General features: G+C 35.3%; 1 protein-coding gene across 3 annotated transcripts in view; it reads right to left on the reverse strand.

The window, feature by feature from the left end:
- sema5a (sema domain, seven thrombospondin repeats (type 1 and type 1-like), transmembrane domain (TM) and short cytoplasmic domain, (semaphorin) 5A) overlaps positions 1-26,879 on the reverse strand; it is a 196,038-nt gene that overhangs the window by 128,088 nt on the left and 41,071 nt on the right. For all 3 annotated transcript variants that reach the window (XR_007139559.1, XM_027169818.2, XM_027169808.2), the window contains exons 2-4: positions 19,979-20,188; positions 4,789-4,888; positions 1,232-1,277 (exon numbers count right to left, since the gene is read on the reverse strand). Coding sequence is in view for 2 of the 3 variants with exons in the window: in XM_027169818.2 (XP_027025619.1) it covers positions 1,232-1,277; positions 4,789-4,888; positions 19,979-20,123 (291 nt within the window). In the remaining variant the exon portion in view is untranslated. The remainder of the gene's footprint in view (positions 1-1,231; positions 1,278-4,788; positions 4,889-19,978; positions 20,189-26,879) is intronic.

Consider the following 26,879-nt stretch of genomic DNA (forward strand, 5'->3'; position numbering starts at 1 on the left):
TTATATAGGACAACTACTAGGCTTGTGTGATATTACAGTTTAATTGTCTTTACACAAAATTACACAGCTAGAGTATTGAGTGACAATTCTAATTTTATTTTATTTTATTTTATTTTATCATACCTATTATATGCTAGGAATATTATTATTATTATTATTATTATTATTATTATTATTATTATTATTATTATTATTATTATTATTATTAAGATTGTTAAGATTATTACTAAAATTTCTGAACCTGAAAGGGTGTAATAGCTATGGACAAATTGTTTATAATTTTTTATTTTACCATAAATGGTAAATCAAAAGCAGGGAAAAATCAATTCTGCACATAAAGTTAAGACAAACTACACAAACCCTAACTGATAAGAACAGATGTTAATGATGATCAGAAGCATGGACTGGAGAGGAAGCAAGATAAAGCAGAGAATACAAATTAGCAAATGATCAAATTCATCTTACTTTCTATGCACAGGCTCGATTATACCAACCTACTGTAACTCTAAGCTGCAGGAGGCCACTAATTTGCATAATCTTTGCACAAGTCTACACAGTCGCTGTCTTTCCCGTATGGAGCTTCAACAAAGTCCCATGTTGACAAGGAGAAAGTCCAAATGATTTCCCCAAAGGTGTTAAATGTTTACATGGCTACCCACAGGGTTACAAGATGCTTAACTCAGCAGGGGAAAAATGACATAGTGCAAATAGCAGCCACACAATAACAGCAAAAAAAAAAAAAACTGTACAGATCACCAATATATACTCCTTGAGAGGAAACTGCTGAGTCCGAAAAGTTGGGAGGAATATATAAACAGTGATAAATGAGTAGAGACCAAAAAACTATGACTGTACTTTCCTATATAAGAGAACAAGTCTATTACAGGTGCATTCTCATCTTTCTGTATGTAATCAAATTGTCTTTATGACTTGGTTTAACTGTCATCTTATAGAAAGTCAAAATTACCACAAACATCAGAATGTACACCATCCCATTAAGTCCTGTCTATTTTTTTGCTTTTATTAAAGCTGCCCGTATTCCACTACCAACTGCAACATACCTTTTTTTCAGACTCTGCAACACATTTTTTTTTCTCGCTCCATAGACTCTCTGAATGCCAGTGTAATTTTGTCGTGCACAAAGCCGCAGCAGAAGCATCTGAGGCTGACCTGATGTCTCTGAGGCTTATAGGAAAAGAGAAAATGAGAAAAAGCCTACTGGTTTTCACACCTGGATCAATGAGAGATCCTCCAAATGCAGCCTGAAGAGATGATTTCTGGAAGAGAAAAGACAAAACTTTATGACTTTACTAATGGAGGGATTAGGATTAAAAATAAAAGGAAAGCAGCCCTTTATTGGGTGGCTGCTAGATTTAAATAAAAGGTTATGAAAATTTAGGGATAAATTGAAAAATTTAACAAGCTGCTTTAAGACAATGTCTTTTATAAACTCTGCTATACAAATGAAACTTCAACTGAATTAAAGCTTTAATTAAAAATTCTCTATTTAAATGTGGAACAGTTAAATGTTCCATATCCTTTTTAACTTCCCCACATCCACATATAGGCCTAATATCCAATTAGTCATATTAGAGGATGTCCTGTTCCCTACTTAGGATAGGTCTCATTGCTTTTTGACAGGAATGGCTACAACAATTAGTTTGAATCTGCTTGCTCTTCATCAAAACAGTGTGTCTATTTAACACAATTTTGAAGGAGCTCAAATGTCTACTTCTATTCCCTGGGCATATTATTTGCATGAATGAATATAAAATAATAGCATAAATATTTGTCTGAATAAGGCACTATTTAAAAAAATAATAATAAAAAAACAAAAAACAAAAAACAAACACCTGAATGTGTAAGCGGCACACTTGGAAGGATTTTGACTCCCGGATCAGATTAGTGCTCTGCATACTGAACTAGGTTGAGACTTTGCTCTGCTGTCATGTCAGCGTTCAGATAGCTTCATATACTGTAGTAAGTATATATATATATATATCAATTGTACTGCTGAAGAGTTCGGGGGAAAAAAAAAACACCTACCTGCGTCTTTAGGATTTTACAACACCTCTAAAAAATATGGGACGCTTATAATGCACAGTTTAGTCTAATAAAGAATTATTTTCTGCATGTCAAATTAGACCTAATCTTTTTGGTTCCCCAAAGATCCTTAAAGTAAAGAGTCCTTAACAGGACCCAAAGTGCCATAGAGATCCTTCTGTGAAATGAATATGTTCCAAGAATGTTAAAGTTTCTTCACAGAACCATACAATCTGAAAAAGAAAGTCATTTAGCTTAGAGAAGATTGTTACTATTCAAATTGTGTCTATTTTAAACATAGATCTCTAGTATTTATTACCAAGCTACCTTGGAATCCGAGCTCCTCTGCAAAGCTTTAAGAACCAAAAACCTTAAAAAAAAAAATGCATGTGTGATATTTGAAGCTTCTTTAAAAATCTGCACACGGCAACACAATGTACACAGTAAGAGAGAAGCATGTTTCTGGGTGTCACACATCCATTTTATACCAAACTCCACACACTCCTACGCATCTGAAAGTAATAACCAGAATCATTAGAGTCATAAAGATCAGGAATAAATGGCCTAATTTGTCAGAGAAAAAGGTTTTTGGGCACAATTTTCACCCTGGGTTCAATCACTGTCAGTGTGTTAGAAAATGTAGTCAAAATAAGTTTTCCATTCGTGGTGTAATTAATCTGTACAATAAAATGGGCTACTAGAATTAATAAATCGTATAAACATGATTAGAATGAACAGTTATGAGAGCTCAATTAAAGAGTATGAAAGTTTTTGTCTTACTTTTGATAATTCATAAGGTTTTTTTTTCCAGACTGTATTTCAATGCAGGTAATTTCAGACTCTAGGTTTTTACAAATGATCATTTAAAAAATAAAACTGTTATAACCAGGTACAAACCCAAGTTGAACTGTGTAGACTATGTAAAAAAACCTCAATACTGGGTTCTCCAGCAAGATGAACTAGCCAAGACGAGCATTTTTAGAGTAAGCACAGCTGTGATTAAGGGCCATTTACTGTATTGACATGTCTATCGATTGCCTCGTACTGCATTACAACTAAAACCAATCGATGCTACTTTCACACAGACTGAGACACGCTGTACAGAAGTACAACACGTGTTTTGTGCAAAACTATTGACACCTAATCACCAGTCAATAATTTGATATCTTTGCAGTCAATTCTGAATCCATGCCCAATGACTGTTACAGACTTTTCACACTCTGCATAACTACAGGTTAGGGTCCTTCTAAACCCTGTTATGAATCCTGGGTAGAGGAACATTTCACACTTGTAATTTAGAAGCAGGATTAGTGCTTTGGTGGTGTTAACCCCACACTGTACAGAGGACATGTTAAGCATCAAGTCAAACAATGTTATGACTTGATTCTTAGCAACAGATAAGAATGAACAGCATTGCACATGCATTGTACAGTTACAGACATCCTGCATGTGGTGTGAACAGTAGTTGCCATGTTTTGGGGAAACAAGAGCAAAAAGAACAGATTTATTTTTACAGTTATGGTCAGAAAAGTATATTCAGGACAAACTTAAAGGCACAATTAGAAATATCTGTCAAAATATTTAAGAAACTGACTGAAAAAAGTGAAAGCTAAATATAAGAAAATGCAGACGTCGTCTAAGCAGCAAACTTAAAAATGTCAACAAAAAAAAGATCGCAAAGTTGTGGAAGCTAACACCTGCTAAAGATAATATCTGTTTAGGTGCATTCTGTATTTTTTATTTTCATTTAAGTCCCAATTCTTAAAGGTCTTACAAGGCTTTTTTCTTCGCTGACCCCAAAGCACAACATATCAGTTATTTTATGGGGCCATGCGCTGTATTTAACCAATCATGGTTGTTGACACTGCAAATAAGAACACTAACACAAGGTTTACTCATGTAGTCTACAGTGTGAAACGTCAGATTATGAATAGCCAGAATTTATTGTTAAATAAAATGTTAAAGTACAAGCAATGAGAAAGTTTAAATAAGATTACCCAGGATTCTATTCACCTATAGTTTTAAGTGTGAAAAACCCTATAGGTTCCATCTATCTACACCAATATGAGTCCAAAATGTTCTTCTAACTGAAAACGGTCAGGAAGTAAAAACTTGAAGACAAGCAAGGTGTTAAAATGGCAGACTTTAGTTCCTCTAGTTTTGGGTCAAAGGACGTGTTTAGCATAACACAAATAAGACTCACATTGAATTCATTCTACACTAAGATTCCTGTTTTCTGAAACAAAATAAATAAATAAATAAATAAAACTAATTACTCTTCTGGCACTGTATCTTTGGGGAAGTGGACTGTTAACACTCGTTCATCTCAAACCCGCAGTTGTCACTAAATAATTGCTTGGAGATTTTCCCAGCTGCCCAACACATTTCCTTTTCTCTTTCCTGTTTTTTTTTTTTTTTAAATGAGAAAAGCAGGTCTGCAAAAAATATTCTGCAGCACACCATTGAAATCATCTCCCTGGTTACTTTGAGATGGATAGAAAAGAACTAATGATGCTTTCACATTTACAGTTTCATTTCCAGTTAATGAAACTGTCTTACAACTGATCAAATTAGCGATACGAAGGCGTCCTGCCATTAATTCACACTCGCAAATGATTGAATGTGAAGCCAACGGTCTGGAATAAGGTTGGAAAAGTTAGTGGTTTGTAAAAGTTCATTGATTATGACCTGACCAGAACATAAGAATTGAATTTGACATGCTATAGCAGAGTAAGAGTTCATTACCTCGCCCCCACAATAAGCTCGTTCTGCCCAGGGTCGAAGGTCAGCTGTGAGTAATCCACCGTGCCCTCAGCTCTAAAACGATGGAGCCACGGCTCAATTTCTGTAACAAAAGAGGAGACAAGTCAGAGTGTGAGCATGTGTGTGTGTGTGTGTGTGTGTGTGTGTGTGTGTGTGTGTGTGTGTGTGTGTGTGTGTGTGTGTGTGTGTGTGGCGATATTCTAGCTGTGTCACAGTCTCTATGCCACATCTCATATTAACCTTAGTCACTAGCATCAAAGATTTACTGGTAGACATCACGTTTAATACTCATGCCAATTTCAAGCCTGTCAATCTTCATTTTCTTTTCTTTTACAATTCTGTCTAAATTTGATCAGTTTTAACAGCACGGCTCATATTTTTTACTGACACACCTAATGCAATATCACGCAACAGTCGTAACACTGGGGAAAGTCTGACAGAGAGATCAATAAGGGCAAATTACCAGAGAGAGAAGGGGGAAACTTTCATTAAGCTTGATTGCCATTTATTACCATGTGTCGTTTAGTCTATATGAGTCTAATGATGTCTAGATTTTTTTAATACCGAACCAGGCAGATTCACATATCAGGTGTGAAGGTGATAAATCGAGTTTCTAAATCATGATTACTTTATTAACAGGGGGTAAATGATTCATTGGCAGTAATCATCTAAAGTTGAAGTCATTGCAGGAGATAAATTCACACCTACCTCTTACACTGAGAATAAACCTACACAAGGACAGTTTTTGCTTTAATATTAGTTACTGGGGTGTCTGTAAAATGCAGAGCTTAAGTGGACCAGAATCCCTGATCAAAATTCAAAATGTCATCATTATCCAAACTAATTTTGGATTTTACACAGCATTTTTAATAATAGACATTGTCCCATTGCATCTTCACATCTTTATCTAAAATAAATCCTGATAGAAATTTCTATCCCTAATGAGAACCCAGAAGAGTAGCAAAGAAAAACCCTAAGTTGGACCACTGGTCATTAGTTTAAACCCCAGGTCCTCCAAGTGTCTGCTGCTGGGCCCTTGAGCAAGGCCCTTTACCCTCAGTTGCTCAGTTGTATAAAAACAAGATTGTCACAGACAGCTTAAATTATTCCCTGCCTGTACACCAGTGGGACATCCTGACAGGCTTTGTTTATGTGCCATGTGTCATGAGTTTGTTTTGTGCTCACGTGTGTTTGCCCAACCCGATCCTTATTCTGTTCCCTCCTCTGCACACCTGTTCCTTGTGTTTCACCAATTGTTCCCCCTATTTATACCGGTTGTTTTGTGTATGTTGTTTGCCCAGTCCTTGTGTTTTGTATGCCGTATCTCCTGGTTTTTGTTTTCTGTCGTGTTATTTCAGTTACCTCATCTCCCATAGTGTTTTCCATGTATTTCTAGTTTTCTTAATAAACCCCCTTTTTATGTTATCTCTGCATTTAGGTTTAATTCTGCTCTGTGAGGACACCCGCTCCCCTGACAAAGATAAAATATAAGTCTCTCTGGCTAAGGGTGTCTGCCAAATGCCGAAAATGCCGTCATGAAGTGAACTTAAAATAAAAATTAAGTTCAGTGGACAAAACTTTGATAAGCAGCTATGCACGGGTTTATTGATGAGATACCTAAAACCATACATCAACCTCACAAATGAAATAAAATTGAAATTCAAAAAGGAACAGCAAAGTGAGCTGGCTGGTTGATTTGGAGGAAAAATGGAACCCATTGTCTTCTAGTATATTTGGATTTTTAATAATTACATTATACACAGATTTATAGATGAGTAAATACAAGAAGTACTGAATGTATTTAAAGGGTGCTTTGTATCGGAGATGAGCAGGTATTATTTTTGGCTGATTTGGGCCAAGGTGTCGTGTAATGTTATCAGAACATGCATTCAGCCAAAGCCTTCTTTGATTCATGTGTCAAACATGAGTACAGCTATCAGTTGTGATTCATCAAACATTTTCAGCCTCAACAAACACAAAAAAACACTCAAAATCCTGGAGGGAATGATAAACACAAATCTGCAATATCTGGTGAGATTATCCACTGATGGAAAGAGTGAAACTTGGGTACAAACTGATTTAAGAAAGTAGTAGAGCATGATGATGAATCAGACAGGTTCAGAGATTAAGGAAAACCCCAGCAGTTGAAGTGTGTCAGATTCTGGCAGGAACATCACATCAGACAGCTAAAATGGACCTAAAACCCAACTTATTTTATGATCTACAATGTAACACAAATCTTCTAAAATTATTGTTCATATGACATTTGTGAATATTTACTCATGCATCCAGGTCCTTTGTGACCTTTGAATGTCACTTTATAAGTTAGAGTGACACTTTGCAGACATAAATGACAGAACTTTTCAGTGTAGAACTTTCCCACCCCCAAACTTTTTAGGGTGCCTCACTTGGAAAAGGCTTCAGTACAGAATAAGTTGTGATCATGATTGGCATTGTGTTCAAACACTATTAGAACATTGTAAAGGTTTAAATTAGGCTGTGTAGCTTTTAATTAAAACAACACTGGGTAAAGTAAGGTTTTATGCAGGTTTTCCATTTCAAGTCATGTCTATGAAAATGGATTTGTGATTTAAGGAGAAAAGTACATTTAGTCATATTATAGAATTTACATCAAGTTATTTACTGGAACACTGGATGTCTTGAGATAATGCTTATACTGTCCCCACACCGTGTTTTTCATAGTGTTTATTCCCCATGATGGTCTGCATAGAACTCATAGGTATTTAGCGACCCTATGTCCTCTGTAAGGATGTATATATTGGATGCTAAATGTTAACCTGTCACTCTTAACAGGATCTGTGTAAAGAGCTTTATATAGATCTAATATAGTATAAATTTTGTGTAAATTACCAATATTCTGGAATTTCCTTAAAAATACATGGTCCAATAAGCAAGCAAAAGGTTAGGTGATCAGCAAACATCAATACCAGGGCAAAATACGAAATTACAAACTAGCAACACAGGTAAAAACAAGCAAACAATAATAATAATAATAAAAAAGGAATAAAAATGTGCAAAAATCAAGGCTTGGCAAGTTCAGGTAAATGTACACTGCCTGCTACAGTACGTTACTGCAATATAGATGTAGAAATGGTGCTTTTTACATATTGTGCTGTAATGATTGTGTGTGATTAGAAGATTAATGTGACTGTTAGTGTTACAGTCTGCGGGTGTTGAGAAGTGGGGTCCATGGTGGCCATGCTGTAGTTAATCCTGATTGAAATTAAGATGTTTGGTAGCTCAGTGGTTAACATGTTTGGCTAAATTCCTAAATTGGCAGCCTCCGTGTGTGTGGAGTGCCCCCTTTGGTCACTCCATCTTCCTCCTCCAGTCAAGAGACATGTACAGTAATGTAGATTGACTGGCATCTCTAAATTGTCTGTAGTGTGTGAATGGTTGTGGGAGTGTATCTGAGGTTGTGCCCCTGCAAAAGACGGCATTCTGCCGGATAGGCATCAAGTTTACCGTGACCCAGTAGGACCACTGGTGTACAGAAAGGATGGAGGGATGGATGGATGGGTTAATGGATTGACGGATGGAGCTAAATTCCATTCTGGTGTAGATTTCATGTGTCAATTATCAATTTTATTTGTACCACAGTGGAAAAAAAAATCTGGTAATCTGTAACTTTCCTTGTTTCTAAGGTTAATTTTTAATTTGTGGTTAATTTGAATTCATTTTAGATTTACAGTTAATTATGGTCCATTATGGTCCATAATTTAAAAAAGTACAATATCCATATTTCTCACACTAGGGGTAAACATTAATATAGTAATATTAAATACTAATATTCAAATACAAAATATAAAGGAATCACCTGAGCAACAATTAAAGGTATAGTCTGAAAGTGTAGGCGTGTTTTAGGCTCTGTCTGCTCTTGACATCTTTGAAAACAGAAGGTTGTAAGCAGATCATATGCTGTACAGCGAAGCGTGATATTATGTTAGACAGTTATCACGCAATGAATTCATTTCATCCTGGATTTCTGCCTGCAGCTGTAAAACAAGAAGTTTGCTTTTCATGGTTCTGGTTCAACACCGAAACTAGTTAAACAGTCCGAGGTCTTTTGCATGCATAAAGCTTCCGGCTGTATCCTTTGAGATTTGCTGTGTATCCAATCCTCTCACCTGGACGTCAGTGAGTTGATTCAGTTTGGAACAGGTTTGAAATATCAGTCATTCCTCTGGCTGAGTCAAACCAGAAGCTTTTTATTTCTCGCCTTGTGTGTTTGCCCTTTTTATCCAACTGTAAATTTACTTTGGAAACTAAAGTTTTAATAGCCTTCCAACCAAAATTACAGAGGGAGGAGAGCCCAAGGCAAGCCTATAAATCAGGCACGACAAGCCACTCCAAAGCCATAAACAAGTGGGCAATAAAAATGCAATCTTTGGGGGGGGAATTTAAATGGAGTAAGTAGTTATTAAAAACCTTATGTAATGACTTAGTTTAACACTATTTAAAAAAAAAAAAGAAAAAAAAGAAAAGAAAAAGAAAAACAAGTTCTGAGATGTGAGAGAAAATAAAAAAAAAGAAAATGACAGAATTCATTCCTTACGCTGTGCCCACTGGGAACAAAGACACATTCTGAGTGATTCTGCAGATGGAAATGGACTATGACAGACACTCTGGATTACATGCAGCAGCAGCGTATTTAAGTACACCATAAAAAAATCTCACCCCAAGGGCCAATTAAAGTTTTGCAAATGCTGATGTTACTAATAGCTTCTTTGAAACTGGTATGGCAGTTTGCCTTTTCTCTTAGTCCGTTACAGGTCTTTATAACAAATCAACCCACCGTCAAAAATGACAGCGGCAAAATATATTTATACAGCAGCTTTTTCCAATCGAGTGGCAGAAAATTTATTGAAGTGTTTCCAAAAAGCAAAGAAGCAAAAAGAAGAAGCTTCAAAAGCAAAAAAGTTGTCTTTTAAGGCACAAAAGACAGCCTTGGCCATTAAAGACAGTGAAGGAATGCTTCTTCTTATATAAACCTTTAAAAGGCACGTCTGTGCAAACTCTGTTCACGCAGGTCAGGATGAGAGAGAAAGAGACCATCTGTTTTCCAACCCTGTCATCAACGATGCTAGAGGTACTTTTTTTTTTACTCTTAAAAAAAAAGCAGCTGTCTAGATTGTGAAGTAGTTTAAATCTTAACAGCTTTGCACACATATCGTAAGACACCACTTGCCATTTAACCCTTATATTTACTCTAGAGTGACTTACAGCTGAAGGCGTAACCTGTGGCTTCTCTGAAATGTTGGGGTTCCTAAGAAAAGACTTTGCCTGAGACCCCCACTAAACACCATCTACCCCACCACAAGGCCATTCACTGCCTTGCTAACATAACACCTATTTTTACTTAAAACTATTCTTTAAAATATATAATAATAATAATAATAATAATAATAATAATAATAATAATAATAATAATAATAATAATAATAATAATAATAATAATAATAATCTTTATACCATTTATACCACAGTGCTGTTGAATTCTCACATCTGGCTGGCCAGAACGTGTTCAGTGTTTTACTATTATAGCGGCTCTGACCTACTGTAATTCAGATCGCATGTTCATATGAACTCACTTGTTCCAACAAATTACTGTTTCTATATTAACATGTCATTTAAAAAGAACTTATATAGTAGACATTCCACATAATAAACACTAATCAGCTATAACATTAAAATGATCTTTTTCAGTGGCACCTGTCATGGGGTCGGATATATTAGACTGCATGTGAACAGTCAGTTCTCCAAGTATATGTGTTAGAAGTAGGATAAATTGGTAGGTGTTTGGATCTGTGTGAATTCTGGATGATTAGATGACTGGGTCTGAGCACCTTTAAAACAGGTCTTGTTCAGTGGTTAATACCTACTGTACCAGAAGCAGTGCACAAACTGCTAAAGGCTCACTGTCTGTCCCACAGAAGAGCTGCTGTAGCACAAATTGCTAAAAATGTTTCTGGCTATGATAGAAAGATGTCATAACACTTGATGTGTTCCAGGCTGTGTAGCTGAACTGTAGCTACCTATGCTGACCCCTGTACTGTACACCACCAAAAGTGCCTACAATGGGCATCTTAGGGAAGAGATGGCATCAGGATGCACTAAGGTAAGAAGGCAAGCCTGTGGAGGCAGAGTGGTCTCAATGCTATCTGGTCAATGTTCTGCTGTGGAGTTTTGTTTCCTGGTGTTCATGTGGATGTTATGCTCATTCATGGCAACAGTATTGCCTAATGGAAGTGGCTTCTTTCAGCAGGATAATGTGCCCTGCTACCCTGCCTGAAATTGTTCAGGACTGGTTTGAGGAACATGAGTGTTGTTGAATTGCCACTTCAAATTTCCCAGATCTCAATCCAATTGAGCATCTGCGGGATGTTTTAGACAAACAAGCGCAATAAATAGACATCCCACCTCACAACTTACAGGACTTAAAGGATCTGCTGCTAACAATTTGGTGCCAGATACCACAGCACACCTTTAAAGGTCTTGTGGAGTCCTTGCATCAATGGCTCAGTGCTGTTTTGGTGAAACAACAGGGAGTATCCTTGTTAATAAGGTTTGGATTTCTGTAAGGAAAGTTTACAATTTATGTTCTGTTTCTGAAATGTTAAAGGAGTGTCCGTTAAAGGAGTGTCCATAAAGCAGGTGTTATTCCACTGGAAATCAACGTGTGGGTTGCATTTTCATCTTCTAAACTTAAAGATAAAAATGCCTAGTGAAAGAAATCTTTGTATAGCTGTTATAAAGTGAGAACAGGGACTAATTTATCTTTTGGATGTTCCACAATGTGAAATGTAATTAAAACCTATATTTATTCATCAGATTTATAATTCTTGGCATGTTCTCATGGTATGAGGAGAATAAACACTTCAGGACATGATATTATCATTGATTCACACCCAGTTGTAGAACGTTGTCACATTTTTTTCACTTAATCAATTTTTTTTTAACAAAACAAGTTTTAGCAAAGCATTTACTCTTTTCTTTGGTAACCCATGTGTGACTTGAGTTTCATTCCATAACATAAATAATAAGGTCTAGTTTCATACAAGGGCTAGTACATGGCTAAGTTTCTTATTAAAAGGCACTGATTTCTTACATAATGGCTTACTTTATGAATAAAGTAGGAATATAAAAACAACCTGGCTTGATTAAGAAAGCCAGCACTCAAGAAAGTTCAGTGGTAGAGAACATTTTCAGCATTGTGTTATCATGCTGTTTGACCCAAGAAACCAAGAAATTGCTCATAACATTTACCTCAGAATATAATATGTCTATGCAACTTATTTTAATTAATAATTCAAAACAGATACTACATAGACAAGTTAAACACTAAAAGGAGACTTTTATTAGTATTTGTGAAGAGAAATTTATCTGGATATGTTCTGTGACAAGCATCTTTGTTGGAGTAAAGACAACCAATATATTTCCAGTAAAGTTCAGTAAAATTTATTTCAAATGAACAAAACATTTAGCTAGAATCTTTTTAGGCACTTAAAAGCATTAATGGATTTATTGTTATGATGCGATAAAGGAATCAAATTAGGAGAAAACTATGCGTATTGGTAATCTACAGTTTAAAAATAAATAAATAAAATAACTAATAATAATCAAATAAATTACAAAGAAGAAAGTTAATTAGGAAACATTGTGAATAACTTGTTGATTGGTTGTGGTATTAAAACGAAGCCCTTTTAATACGCTTGTAATAGTGATATGAAGGCCTCACTTTATATTTAAGTGCAACAGACAAAATATGTCAAAACCTTTTCACAGAGCTCTGTTGAAGGAAATGAAAAACAAAACCTGACAAGTCCAGAATGTACAGTCCATCAAAATGTTGGATATTAATATTTTAATATTAATATAAAGCAGAACATTGTAACACTCCTGTTAAAAATATCGATCCTCAGAGAACAGTAGAGGTCTACCATGTAAAGTACAAAGTGTAGATACATAGCTGTGCATTACTCAATAGACTACATAATATATGTCTAGTCAAAACTGCCCTTTCCGCTAAAATGCCTTAGAGTATATTGCTATAGCAGACATATATCATACTGATAGTGTTATGGTAGACAAAATTTGAGGCTGTGGTCTGCGTTGTCTCTACAGACTTTGAGCCGTCATCTGTGAAATTGAAAAAATGACCACTTCTAGTCATGTATTAGATGAAAAGAAAAGCACCATTTTGTTGTTTTACGGTAACACACAGATTTGAGGGTGTTCTGAGAGACGCACTCAGATGTCCTATTGACTTTATTGATTTTTCACAGATGCTGGATGAAATTCAGCATGACAAACACCACGTCACGTTACAGTTTACTCCTGTTATTAGCTTTGTGGTGTATGTAGTGGCTTGCTGGTGCAACTGAACGTTTAACGTTGAAGCTAATAGCAGAAATCTAATGTGAGATTTCAGACAGAAATGCTGCATGCTGACTAGATGTAGATTATGTAGTCCATTAGAGAACCCTGCTGTAAATCACTTACTGAATATGATCGCTATAACTTTTATAGATATAGTAGGTGGAATGGAGGTCAAAGTCGATTGTCTGCAGTTGGAATATGAACACCACTGAACACATCAAATTAAAATATTGTCAGACTGACATGTCCATCAGAACTACTACTAAAGTGTTTTAGTTTGGTTGTTTGTTTTCTCTTTAACTCTCAGTTCCACCCTTTCTTTAGGAAATTCTGACCACTTCCTTAGACTTCCACAGTTATTGTTTTCAGCTGCATCTTCCCACAGTATATTCCAATGAATGCTCTTCTTTTCTTCCAAAATGTAAACAAAATTAATCATTTGAACTCTAGGGACCGTTGCAAAGTTTTTATTTACTAAAGAAAAAAAATTAATGAACCTGCAGTGTCTAATATGCTCAAATGTTAATGAATGTGGCTTTTCATTGTCTCATGGTTTCACAATCCTAAAGTATTTTTGTGAAGGTTTAAAAGAAATTAACATCATATTCATATCACAACATGTGATATAGATTTAGCAAGAGACTTAACTTTGTCTCACAAAGCCAGACGTCTTTTTTTTTTTTTACATGTGAAAATGGTCAGTAACTTGCCATTTGACTGACAGGGCAGATGACCAATCATAAACCTTTTTCGATGATGCGGCTTGTTTACTTGCGGCTTGTTTACTTGTTTTGAGTTAATATTGTATTAGTCACTAGGACAATGTCACAGTGTTTAATAAGTTCTCACTGAGAACCAGTTTAATACACAAAATTTCTAAATCTAGTAGATTGATACAGTAGAAATTTCATACTGGTTGTGTTACAGTAAATAGAACTGATGGTTTAATCTCTGTTGTCTCTGCAGAATTTGAGTCACCATCTGCGAAACAATAAAGATGATCACTTACAGTGATATACAGTAGTACATGAAAAAAGGAGCACCTCTTGGGGACTGACTCAGATTTTGGGCACAGCCATCCCAACATCTGTATTGATTTTTGACGGTTCAAATTACACACAAGAGAGACTACAGCCTCAATGCTACAAGCCAATTTATGGGCAAAGAAAGTGTATTTATTCCCCCTCAGGGAAAGGAAAGCAGGTTTTGTGGTAGTTTAGCTCAGAGTTGGATTTGCATTAAGGGTTTGACTTGCTTTCTGCTCTGAATGATAAAAAAAGCAAACCAATTTAAATAACTCATTTTTACTCCCTTTAGAGTATCAGGTTTGAAGAAAGGTGTATGAATGTTAGAGGTCTTGGCACTAACAATTATAAATGTTCTAACAACCTTCAGTTGTAATGTCATAATGTTTACTAATTCTAATTTTAAACTGTGGCTATTTTTAAAAAAAGTCAATTCTATAACTTTACCCTTTAGACCATGTCAATTTCCATGAAGTGGGGGGTGTGGGAGGTATTAAGAATATGCTAAAATTATATTATCAAATTATATTTGCTGGACCTCCAAGCATGGATTTATTGCTCAGCATCATGACCCCTATTATAAATTATTATTACTTCTAGTGCGTACAGATGCATGGAAAGGAGAGTAATAACAATCATTTATTGTCTATAATTATCAATAATATCAATGACTGCAACATATTTACTTTTGTTGTCCTTTAACCTTTTAACAGATACATAACGAAATTTGTTTGTTAATTCTTACTAATTGGATAACATTCAACATAATTTCTTCTGGATTTCGTTAAGTTCACCCTTTAGGTTAAGAATAATGGATGCTGAGTTACCCAGTAACAGAAGCACCTTTTGAGCACAGTGGTCCAGTATTATGATCTTTCTGTTACATTTGTAATTTGATAATCATTTTATAACAATTCGTTATCATGAAAAACATCATGTCATTGATGAGAAATTTACCTCAGAGTTTAGCATTTTAGTCCATTATACACTCTAGGACACTACTGTATATCTTTACAATGTCAAGAGTAGAAATTAAAAATAAGGTATGTGTTTTATCTATGTACTAACTTGCCATTTTATCTTAGTGACTTTAATAAAGATCTGCTTTTCCTACTGATTTCCAGGCTATAAGTGTTAAAAACACTCATAATAGTTATTGCGATAAAAGGAAAAGTTGGAGATGAATCTATGAAAACTATATATAGGAATTACAATGACAAATGTGTGCAATGGTGCTGTTGATATGACTGCTAAAGATAAATTAAATTAAAAATTTCAATACAGCAAATATTTACACTATGGGGTCTGTCATTAATTCAAATGTAATTGGCATTGTCTTAAATTGTCTGAAAGTCCCATTAATAAACATCGAAATTTGATTCCATGCATGTTTACAGCTGGAATTGAACCACCATATACAGCAGTGCTCTTTTTCAACGTGCTACACACATTCTATGGTACAGTGCAAGCATTTTGGTGTATAATCAGCTTTGAGAAACCTCTGCTGTATAGAACACTTGATCCAGAGAAAGCTGTAGGTCAATACGCTGTAAAGCAGGGCTCTGGTGCTAGACATGAGCTTCCATGCTGCTTCCATACTGAATCAACAATTTCTGATCTCTTAGGGCATCAACAGTGATTTTTAAAACTTTTTGCATAGGGTAATATTATATAGCTACAGTTTGTTTTTCTGTTTATAATTTTATTTCACTGATTTATTTGTATCTTTTATTATTATTAATATGCCCTAAAAGATGCAAATGTATTTTGTAGCCTGTGTAGCTTTGAGTGTTATTTACTGCCGTTTTAACTATGCTTAGTAGTTAACTATTAACTAATTCAGAGAGAATTTGGAGATAAATGATTTGGTGTATTATTACATTATGTAATGTACTATGTACTCGACCACAGGGTTTTTCCTTTTTTTTGAATTGTCTCACATTGAGCCAAAATGATGCTACACTGCACCGTAGTTAATGTTTGTACAACTTTCATAATTTGAGGATTCTCGTATGGCTCAATGATGTTAAGTGTAAATGATAAATGATGTGATTTGTCACATCTGCTGAGAATAAAGTCTCATAATCTGAATATATTCCTTAACACCAAAAACCTGATGATAAGATTTTCTCTTATAATTACAATTATATTAGTTAGTTTAGATTTATGGGCGACACTTTGGCAAAGCATTAAGAGCTGTCACACACCTTATAGCTACAGGTCTTATGCTTTATAGCCAGGACAGGACAGGAGAGCACAGTTAATATCTTGGTAGCCAGAGCTTGTTTTCTATAGTTGCCAGGATCTAATAACGCTTATAAATACTGTAATATCTATAAACATTCTACAAACCAAGGAAAATTGCAAGTTCAGACAGTGTATCTATAAACTAAAGAAACAATTCTATAGTTTAACGCACTCACCAGACACTTTATTAAGAACATTTTACTTATACAGTGTTTCTGATCTTTCGAAACAGCCTGGGTTCTCCATGGCATGGATTTACAAGATGTTGGAAATGTCTCTGAAATTCTGGTCCATGTTGACATGAATGCATCTTCAGTTTCCTACAGATATTACAGGTGAATTTTCATGCTACCGCATCCCAAAGGTGTTTATTAGACTGAGATCCGGTGATTGGGAAAACCACTGAAGAACACTGAGCCCACTGTCTTGATGATGAAATCACTTTGCGACAATGCAAAGTAATGCAAAAGTGTAGCCATTAGAAGATGGGCAAATTGTTAAATGGTTGATGTGAGCATTATGTGCAGCTGCTGTCCCGTAACTGTAAGATTTTATGCATTGCACTGCTGACACGTCATTGCCTGATTAGGTAATGACATGAATAAATGGCTGTTCAACCTGATCCTAATGTTCCAAATGAAGTGCCTTAGTGTATATTGTATATTGCATATATGGATATATTGCAAAGATTGTGAGAGGAAAATTGGGGACCTGGAGAGAATAATGTCTAAATATATCAGAAATAGCAGCACATGCACTATAGTGACCTTGTTTCCCAAGCAATAGACAAGAAAAACAAGAAAAAAATTCTAATATCCATATCTGGTGTAGTATTTCCAGGGGTTTTGTGTGTATTTTGACATGCAGTTGGGCTGAAATTCTTGCTAAAACCTGGCAATCAATACACCTGTTTAAAGATTTCCTCGAACGGAGTTTGAGTATAAAACTGCTCAATACGGTATGCTGCTCTCGAGTACCTACTGTGAGGTTATTAAAAAATATCCTTGGCTGTCTGAAGAGTTGAGCTACAGGATGTCTTCAAATAAATAAAAAAAAAACAAAGATCATTCCCAAACAACAACAACAAAAAAAGCAACCACAAATTCATACATTTTCTAAATGTGCTAAATCTACATGTAAACAGTGTCAGCTGTCTGAGTGTTGTTCATAGTGTAAAATGTGAGAAAGCCGTTATTTTAGTCTAGGTGGAGTGACATGAAAAATATACACAAGAAGAAATATAATGGGGTTAAAAAAATTCTAACCCATGTGGTGAGCTTGTGTATGCTGGGGCTGCATAAAGCCGTCTTTGTGGATGAATCGGTTTTATTGTCATTGAGTTGGTGTGTGGTTATGATATTTCTGAACTGTGTGTAGCTCTTGGATTAATACAAATACACTGGGAAAACCACAAAGCGAAGGCTGAATTATAATGTGTTCCTTTTTCCGCCTGAACATTCAAGTGTGTGTGTGTGTGTGTGTGTGTGCGTGTGTGTGTCTGTGTGTGTGTGTGTGTGTGTGTGCAATCTTGGACAATCATTCCTTGAGCTGACTGCCTTTAACACTGTGCTTGCTCCACATTTCTGACAGGTTTCTGTGATTTAAAGTGCATCTGTGTGTACATTCTGAGCTTCACGCCTGTGCAAATCTCTCCTTGTACTTTTTAGGACTAGCCTGAAAGGTGCCGCTCAAAAAATCCAAGATATTACGCCCTTTAGCAAGGGCACTAAACCATAATCTGCTTCTGTCAGTCTCTTTCAGTCAGCAGAGAAACAAGACCTCAGTGGCTCGAGCTAATCATATCTAGTGAAATAAATACAGGTTCAAATACACACTCCATACGTTTAGAGCCACTTCCTTGAAAGTGACCTTGTCCTGTTTTAAACACTCTGGAGGCCTTCTGGCTCTGAACAGCTTGATTACTTATTGAGTACTCTTAAAATGACATCGATCACACAATCTATAATTTCATGGAAAGAGAGAGAGAAGCGTAAATTAAGTGACAAAGTTTGCAAGCACTCTAAATGTGCTTTGGCATAAGCAGGTTTTAGCTGGTCTGAACCCAGGAGTAGTTTGTGTGGGCAGATAAGAACTGGTAGAGAACTGGAATGGATGGAGAAAATCAGGTAGTGACAGATGATTGGGTTAGACATTATTTTTATACTTCTTATATCAAATTTGGCTTTAAATTACCTTTCTCAAAGTGGTGAATTATTAAACACAAGAATCCTTTTGAATCTATTTCATGCTAGTGTACAACCTACAAAACAAGTTTGCAAATTTTTTAATCTTTCAAAAATATACGGGATTTAATCATATGCTGTAAAAATACAACAAAAAATAGGGCTCTGGTAAATTGCAAAGTCTACTATGTTGTATTTCATGCACCTTGGAAAGACTGTGAAAAACTTTACTTAAGGTTTTGTAATAAAAAACAAAGAACCCTTTTGGCACAAAGAGTTATACGGGCTAAAATCTATTGTATATACTTTGCCAAAAGGCAATTTGTACCTATTAAGGATTTGTACCTATTAAGGATTTAATTTCAATATTTAGTTTGTACATTTAATTAATTTATATTAGCATTGAATGCTTTAACACAAAAAATACTTTTAGTGTTTATTGTTTGCATAACAATAATAATTCTTACACTATGTTTCCGTAGCATATTCTTTACATCCACTTTGAACTATTCATTTAGATGAATTTTTAAAAATGACTTTTATTATTGGAGTGATATTTGTGTCATGTGTACAGTCATTGACATCTACCTCATGCTACTCTATTAATTATTTATTAATTAAAAAATGTATTTCTACTGTGGTTATTTAAGGTGCCGGTAATATAAAATATTTATTTCACATATAGTTTCTATAATATTTTATGACAAAACAAAAATAAAAACTGAAATCCATGAAAATAAATGAAACCATAAAAAGTTTTACGGTGTATAGAAACTTTTTACTGGCTAAAAATACCAGATAAGAGTTTTTTGATTGGTTCTATATAGAACCTTTTTTATTAAGTGGCCCAAATATATAGTGTCCAATAGAACCCTTTAAGGAGCTACAGACAACAAATACTTCTAAGAGTCTAAGGTGAAAAATAATATTTTTTACTGGAAATGATTTGAGATTAATTTACATGAATTCATCTGTAACAATAGAATTTTTTGATATAATTGTGGCACTGAACAACTGAAATCAAATCCAGCCATATTTTATAGATGATTGATGGCTGACACTGTCGTGTCTTCACTTTGATTATTATTTTACTTTGAAAAGCCGTTACGTTATTTGAGATAATTCACAATTCCAACTTCACATGAAAAGAGAACTGTCGAGGAAAAACATACTGCATGGACAGTAATATGTCAGTCGAATCTAATCTGATATCTTTCAGCATTTTAGAGTGATAACAAGGATCAAGATAATTTAGTATACAGTAGATAGATACAAAAAGAAACTAATTGTCTCTGTGAGTATAAAATTGAGGCTCACCTGTGTGTGAAATGAATGGATGCTCAGCTCGATGGCAGAGTGACTCTGTGGCCATCGATACACCCCAATGGGACATTTTTCCAGGCATTAAGAGCAGCAGAACCAGGAGGCGGGCCGGGCCGAATCCCGAAATACGGGGCGCCATCGGCCTCACCGAGACTCGACACACTGCGGTTAGAGGCAGCCAACACAGCACTGCGCATCTGAGACCTGCAGAGACAGACGAGGGAAAGCATAAGCAAGTATGTGGATGATGGTTTATGAGTCTCGACCCTCCTATGGTCATTGAACCATGATGTCTATTTAGAAACCAACACCACTGTAGTATTTACATACAAATACAGTATGTAAAGGGAAAGGCACTTATTCTACCTTTAGAGTTCAATTTTCAAATAGCCTTCATTTGATATTTGCATAGCTTTTAACCTTGGACATTGTCACACAGCAGTTTTTTTTTTTTTAGAAATATATACAACTAGAATATATTACAAATTTATCCCTGATGCTAATGAATGCTTGTGGCAAGAAAATAGTCCTTGAGATTATATGAGGAAAAAACAGATTTTCATCAGGGAGGCACTAGATAATGTGATTATGAATCATTCTTTTCTATGTGTACCCTATAGACAAAAAAAAAAAAAAACAGGAAATGTATTCTTATTGTTGAAGGTATCAACTGTTCATTGATGGATGGGGAAGTACAAAAATGTTCCTGGTAATCACAGTCCTATAGCTATATATAAGTCCAGTCAATTGTAACACATTTATTAACACTTTTATATCGCATATACCTGCACATGACATCCTCTCTGTAATATTAAGTTCCTGAGTTAGCAGTACTACCCATGTTTTGAAGAAAACATTATCGAAATATTTTTGTTGACATTCATGCAACTATAAAACTGCAGGTACTGTATCTTTCCAAACACAATACTACACTGAGGTTACCACTACTACAGCAAGAACATGTTAAATATAAGTGTTCATTAATTTTATCAGAATCAACGCGAGTTAACAGCTATCCTGACACCTCATGAAGTGAGTCACAAACTGACTCAACTGCTGAGGTGCTAACATTACAAACAGGAAGAGAGAAGAAACAAAATACATATACAAAAAAAAACAAAAAAAACAAGCAGATGTTGGCTGACACAACGCCTCATAATGTAGAATCTAGATTCTCATCTAGCAAGGAAACCAGTGTTTTGCTCCTGAATTCAGAGGTCCATGATTGGTTAGATAAAATTAGCACAAAGACAAAGTAACCAGTACTAACTTTCATGCACTATGTCCTTTTCCCTTCTGTGAACTTTTGTTTTAATTTCGTCAGATCACTGCTTTATCTGAAAATTCAAAGACGTTCTAAGATGTTTACTGTATTGCCATACAGTAGCGATAGGGTTCGATAGACTGATATTTTGACACATCTGGAAAGGACAATGCCAGAGCATAAGCTTTCATAATTATGTGAATATTATTACATTAAACTGTAGATCTCACTAATTAGGAAGGTATATGAAAATGAATCTAGACACAAAGCAATAGATTGAACAGTGTATCAGAGAGCAGGACTGTCTGCTTTTTCATATTTCACATTTTTGTGGTACTATAAAGACAAAAGGAAATTCTCCAAAGTGACGCTCTGGCAAACCGTTGAAACAAACCCGAACTAGCGATGCTCTACGATCAGGATGGGATTTCATTCCCTTGTCACTATTGGCCAGAACAAGGGTTAAAATAAATTCTACCTAACACTGCAGTCTGGGTGAAAGTATGTTTTGAAACCCATCACTGGTCACTCAGTTTAATGAGGCTCAGCTCCATCTCGAGAAAGGCACCAGTCGAAAGTAAACAACAGCCTTGTATTTGTATATTAAACCAATCTGCTAGGTTGACATTAACGCCTCATTTAGTAATTGAACGCAGATGTCTCAGTAATTGCAACCAACTCGTATGGTTTTGGGTGTTGGCTAAAGATGGTGCCTGTTTTGTTTCGCATCCTGTCTTGTGTTTTGCCCCAAAGGGATGGATAATCCAGTGATATGAAATTTAGAGCATGATAAATGACGCCACAGAGCTATTTTAAGTATCACAAATATGGTGTTCCAGTTGGCTTCCTTTTCCTTGTTATTTTTTTTTTTTGCAGCTGTAAAACAAAACTTTACTGACATCACGGATTTTCTCATATGTGAGCAAACCTAAATATAATAATACACATAAGGGGAAGTGACATCATTTTTTTTTCTTGTCAAATCATCTAATCATAGTATATGAAAGAATTTAAGGTGTGGAAAATCTTTTTAGTCTGAAACTCTCAAAATGTCTTTTGATATTTATTTATTTCTCAGTAATCAGAGGAGCCCCGGCGTGTCTCGGTTTCAAATGGGACTTGAATATCCACAACAAAGAAATGAAAAATTAACAAGGAATTCAACCTGACAGCAGATTAGACAGCACAATAACCTGTTAATGAATATGAAACATATGTAAATTCAAATAAACAATCTCATACAAGATATAAGTAATGACTCATCTTCAGTTACTTTATCATCCTGCTCAGGGTCATGAGGCGGCAACACAAACCATGTACGAACGTCTGAACATTAAACATAAAGATACTCTTATTGCGATCGGGAAAACTGAATAAAAGATATTTAAATGAATATAATAGGTGATAAAGCCAGAAATGAAATCAAAGAGAATTAAATTGGACAATCATTAGCTGCTTCCATATCTGCTGAGGATTTTCTGAAAAGCGGTCCTATTCAAATGATTCAATAAGCAGGAGCCAAAATCTCTGAGCTGTCAGCTTTTATTTTCGATGATTAGCATCATCACTGACAGATGTTCAGTGTTGTATTAAGACATGCAGCAGAATGCACATGTGGCCTGAAACAAGGGATGGAAAAAAATAAAAAGTAGTAACAGTTATACAAAGATTAAACAGCTCGGAAACGTACCGCTGTTGAGATCCGACTCTTTGAGGCGTCACATCTAACCTTTTTACTTTTATAGTTTCAGCCCAGTGATGTGAATCTCTAGAATGAACTTTAAGTTTAATTCTATAAAATAAAAAAAATAAATAAAAAAACCACTAACTGGTGCTCTTGTAAGAATTTGTATAGGAAGATATAGGAAGATGCAGTGTTTTCGTGAAGTATGTTATTTTTATGTTTGTGGAAGAAAGTTGTTTTGCATTCAGGAACATGTCTGGGGGGTCCTGGAGTGGCACTGGCCCAATCACATTCTCAGTGGCCACCACATGTGTCCCCTAATGAAAGTGGCAGTTGAGAGGTTAATGGGTTGTCAGCTATGTGACACTGACATTTTAATTAGAGTTCTTACTGGCCCTGAAATTTTAAGTCAAAACATTCCATCTACAGTAAATCCGACCTGGATCAGAACACCACCAGCCATATGGAGCCTTTTAATGTGACACTTATTGAAAGAATATTAAGAATTAATGTTGTTCTGACTCACCAAAAATCAAATAAAAGTTTTAGTGTTCGATTTCACTTTAACGAATTCATAATAATAAAAGGACAGTGTTGGCTCAAGTGTTATTGATAGGAGGATCAGGGTTCAAGCCACAGCACTTCCAAGCTGCCACTGTTGGGCCCTTGAGAAGGCCCTTAACCCTCACTGTTCCAAAGGTGCTATATCATAGCTGACCCTGCACTCTGACCCCAACCTCCAAAGTAGGGATATGCAAAGAAAAGAATTTCTCTGTGCTATAATGTGTACGGAAATACAGTAATAATACGAAATAAAATAAAAAAAGTATTATTTTCTATTAAATTTATTCAAAAATAACTAATAATATCCACGAATCAATGTATTAAAAAAGACAAAAAGTTGATGTTTTAATACAGCTTAAAGCCTCCTTACACACCAACATGCAGCAGTAGATTTATAGTATTCCTTTTACTGTGGCATTTTGGACACTTCATGCACTCAACACTCAACACTTTGCTTACTTAGTGAAAGAGAGGAGATGGTACCAGGTACTCAAGCTGGATGAGAAAAAGTTTCATCAAGATGACTTCTTACAAAAGTCTTTTAAATTTGTCCACGCATACTGTGTGATTTATTTATCAACATTTTAATAATTCACTCTATTCTGCTGAAGCTAGCGGCTCCGCATTGCAGCTGTTTGACTTGAAGCAGATTAAACTTCTTGTTGTGGATCAACTTTCATCAACAAGTCATTTCCTCCTACTGTTCACTGGATGGCCTTTTTTTTTGTCTTTGCACCTTTCTCTGTCAACTCTAGAGTGTGTGAAAATCCCAGGAGACCAGTAGTTCAATCTTGATGTCCAATCTTTCACCGGAAATCTTTTACAATAATACAGGTTCACTAGGACACAGACTGTTGAAAACTTCAGGATAAAAGCATTTTTTTAAATCTATTATTGTATAGAAACAAACAGGTAAAATACATAAAAGCTACTTGAGGTATTTCAGTTGCGCCATGGGCAAAGTCACTAGATTTACATTTAAAATGTATGTGAATTTGGCAAATGCACTTTTCCAGAGTGACTTACATCTGATAAAACTGAGGATTAGGGGCCTTGCTCAGGGGCCCAGCATTGCAATAGTACACCTTCATGTACCGTAATATTGTCTATGAGTGTATAAGGTATAACATGAGTGTAGACTTAATAAGTTAATTCATGTACAAACCAACTACATCACTGTTGCTGTTGCCGAATTTATGCAGTTTGAATTTTCAGGCAGTTCTCTAGGCATGAATGCTCGGGGAATAGCAAATGTCTGAAAGTTTTCCCTGAAATACTCACATTTGATTTATTTTTTCACATACCAAAGTTCAACAGGGACTACAGGGCAAGGTCTTTTTGATGTAAGCCCCAAACTGTTCAGTGTACAACATGATTTTGCCAGGGTAAAGTGTTTGGATTATAGGGTTGCATGACTTGTCAGTCAATATCCCACCAACACTTTAAACTCTTTATATAGAAATTCCTTTCCTATTCCCTGACGGCTCATAAGAACAGGGCCAGACATTGAGGAGAATGTCAAATTCAAATTGAAATGCATTTTTATAGCACTTTTAAGAATTGACATCGTCTCAAAGCAGCTTTACAGAACATAAACATAAAACAAAAGGTTAATATAAAGATTAATATAATACAAAAATTCAAGACTAATATGTTTAAATGTAATTATATTTATCGAATGATGTCACTGAAATCAATCAGGGTAAAACCGTTCTCACTTTCACATCATAGAAAAGCATGGTGAGGAGACTGATGGAGTTATCTCACATGAGATTTATAGGGATGATGAAAAGTGAAGATGTTTTGTATTGAAAAAAGCAGAAATCTGACCAGCAACCATTTTAATATACTGTACGTCCACACCTCTCTAGATCTGCCCTGTAGTAAGAATTAAACAGCATAATGTTGTAAAAGCAATGTGTTTAAATGTTTTTTTTTCCCCAAATTGTTCTCAAACTTTTACCGAAAATTATATAGAGCATAATTATACAATTATAGGGACTGTAAGACGTCATCTTTTCTTTGCAGTCTAGCAAATGTTGCAATGTATACTGACTTCACAGGTACATTCAGCTGTTGATCACAAAATGTATTAATATACATTTAGTTGGAGGTGTTTTGTTTTGTAAGCTGATTTTTTTCCCTATGAATAATGCGAAGCCACTTTTTTGTGTTTTACCAGGTGTTGGGATTTATGAATATATTATACATTCATATAGGGATACATTCATTTTTTCTTTTGCAGTAGTAGTAGTGTTTACTTGTACACATCAGCTGGATATGATTAAAAAAATGTTTATATCAGGATCCAGCCCGGAGTTTTGCCATATGCCTTTTGTTAACGTTTGGTGTTCATGTGTCTGCCCCACCCTTGTCTATTCCTTCCACACCTGTCCCTTATGTGTCTAATTGTCTCCCGTATTTATACGGAATCCTTGTTCTTGTTTTGTCTGTGTTTGGCCTTGGTTTCAGTTTTGTTTATGTTTTATTTAATAAACCGTGTTTTTTTTTTTTTTGCTATCCTCAAAGACACCCTGGGGTCATTTTATCCTCGAAGACACCCTGGTACCCTGACAGTTTAAGCAATGACATCAGCACAAATGTATTATGTTGCTGAGAAATTCAGTTTGGAAAACTGCAGTCTGTGCTGGACCGCATTTCTGTGTTAATGTGCCTCCTGTTATTGATTTTATAGACACTCTTCAAAAACTCTTCACTCCACAAATAGTTCAGAAAGAAGAACATGGCAGAATCCATCCCCCCCCCCCCCCAAACTTTAAACATTGCACAGCTAGAATATTTCTATTTCTGAGATTTATCATTTACAGAGCCAATATGTTTATTTATAAACCACTTTCAAACTCCTATGTATGACAATTTGAACTCTGATGGTCAACTGAAAAACTCACGAGAGCTCAGTTAACATAAAAACGGTACAGAGATGCCGCTCTTGACCATTCTCTTGAGCCACATTTACTGGAAGGTCTGGAAGTGGAGCTAGTGGAAGTGGAGCTGGAGTTGAAAATAAGATATAATGTTGTTGTATATCTACTTAATCACTATAGCTGCAGTCCTCACTCTGACACCTTTACATTTTTAAGGCCACATGATTAGTTTGCATAAATTTGTCAGGACAAAAATAAAAAAAATAAAAAAAATAAAAAAAATAGTAATTCTAAATTTGTGGGCTATAAATTTCTGTCTGTTTTGGTCTGGTGTTAACAGACCACATAAATAAAGAGCTATAATAAATGTCATTTAAATGAAATACAAGATAAATTTCATTTATTATAAAAAGTTTGTTTTGATAGTTAAAAAATAATCATTGTACATTTCTCATTCACAAGATAAACTTTTTCACAGAGACTTTTTCTCATGACACC

The sequence above is a fragment of the Tachysurus fulvidraco genome, chromosome 25, assembly GCF_022655615.1.
Source record: "Tachysurus fulvidraco isolate hzauxx_2018 chromosome 25, HZAU_PFXX_2.0, whole genome shotgun sequence".
Lineage (NCBI taxonomy): Eukaryota > Metazoa > Chordata > Actinopteri > Siluriformes > Bagridae > Tachysurus > Tachysurus fulvidraco.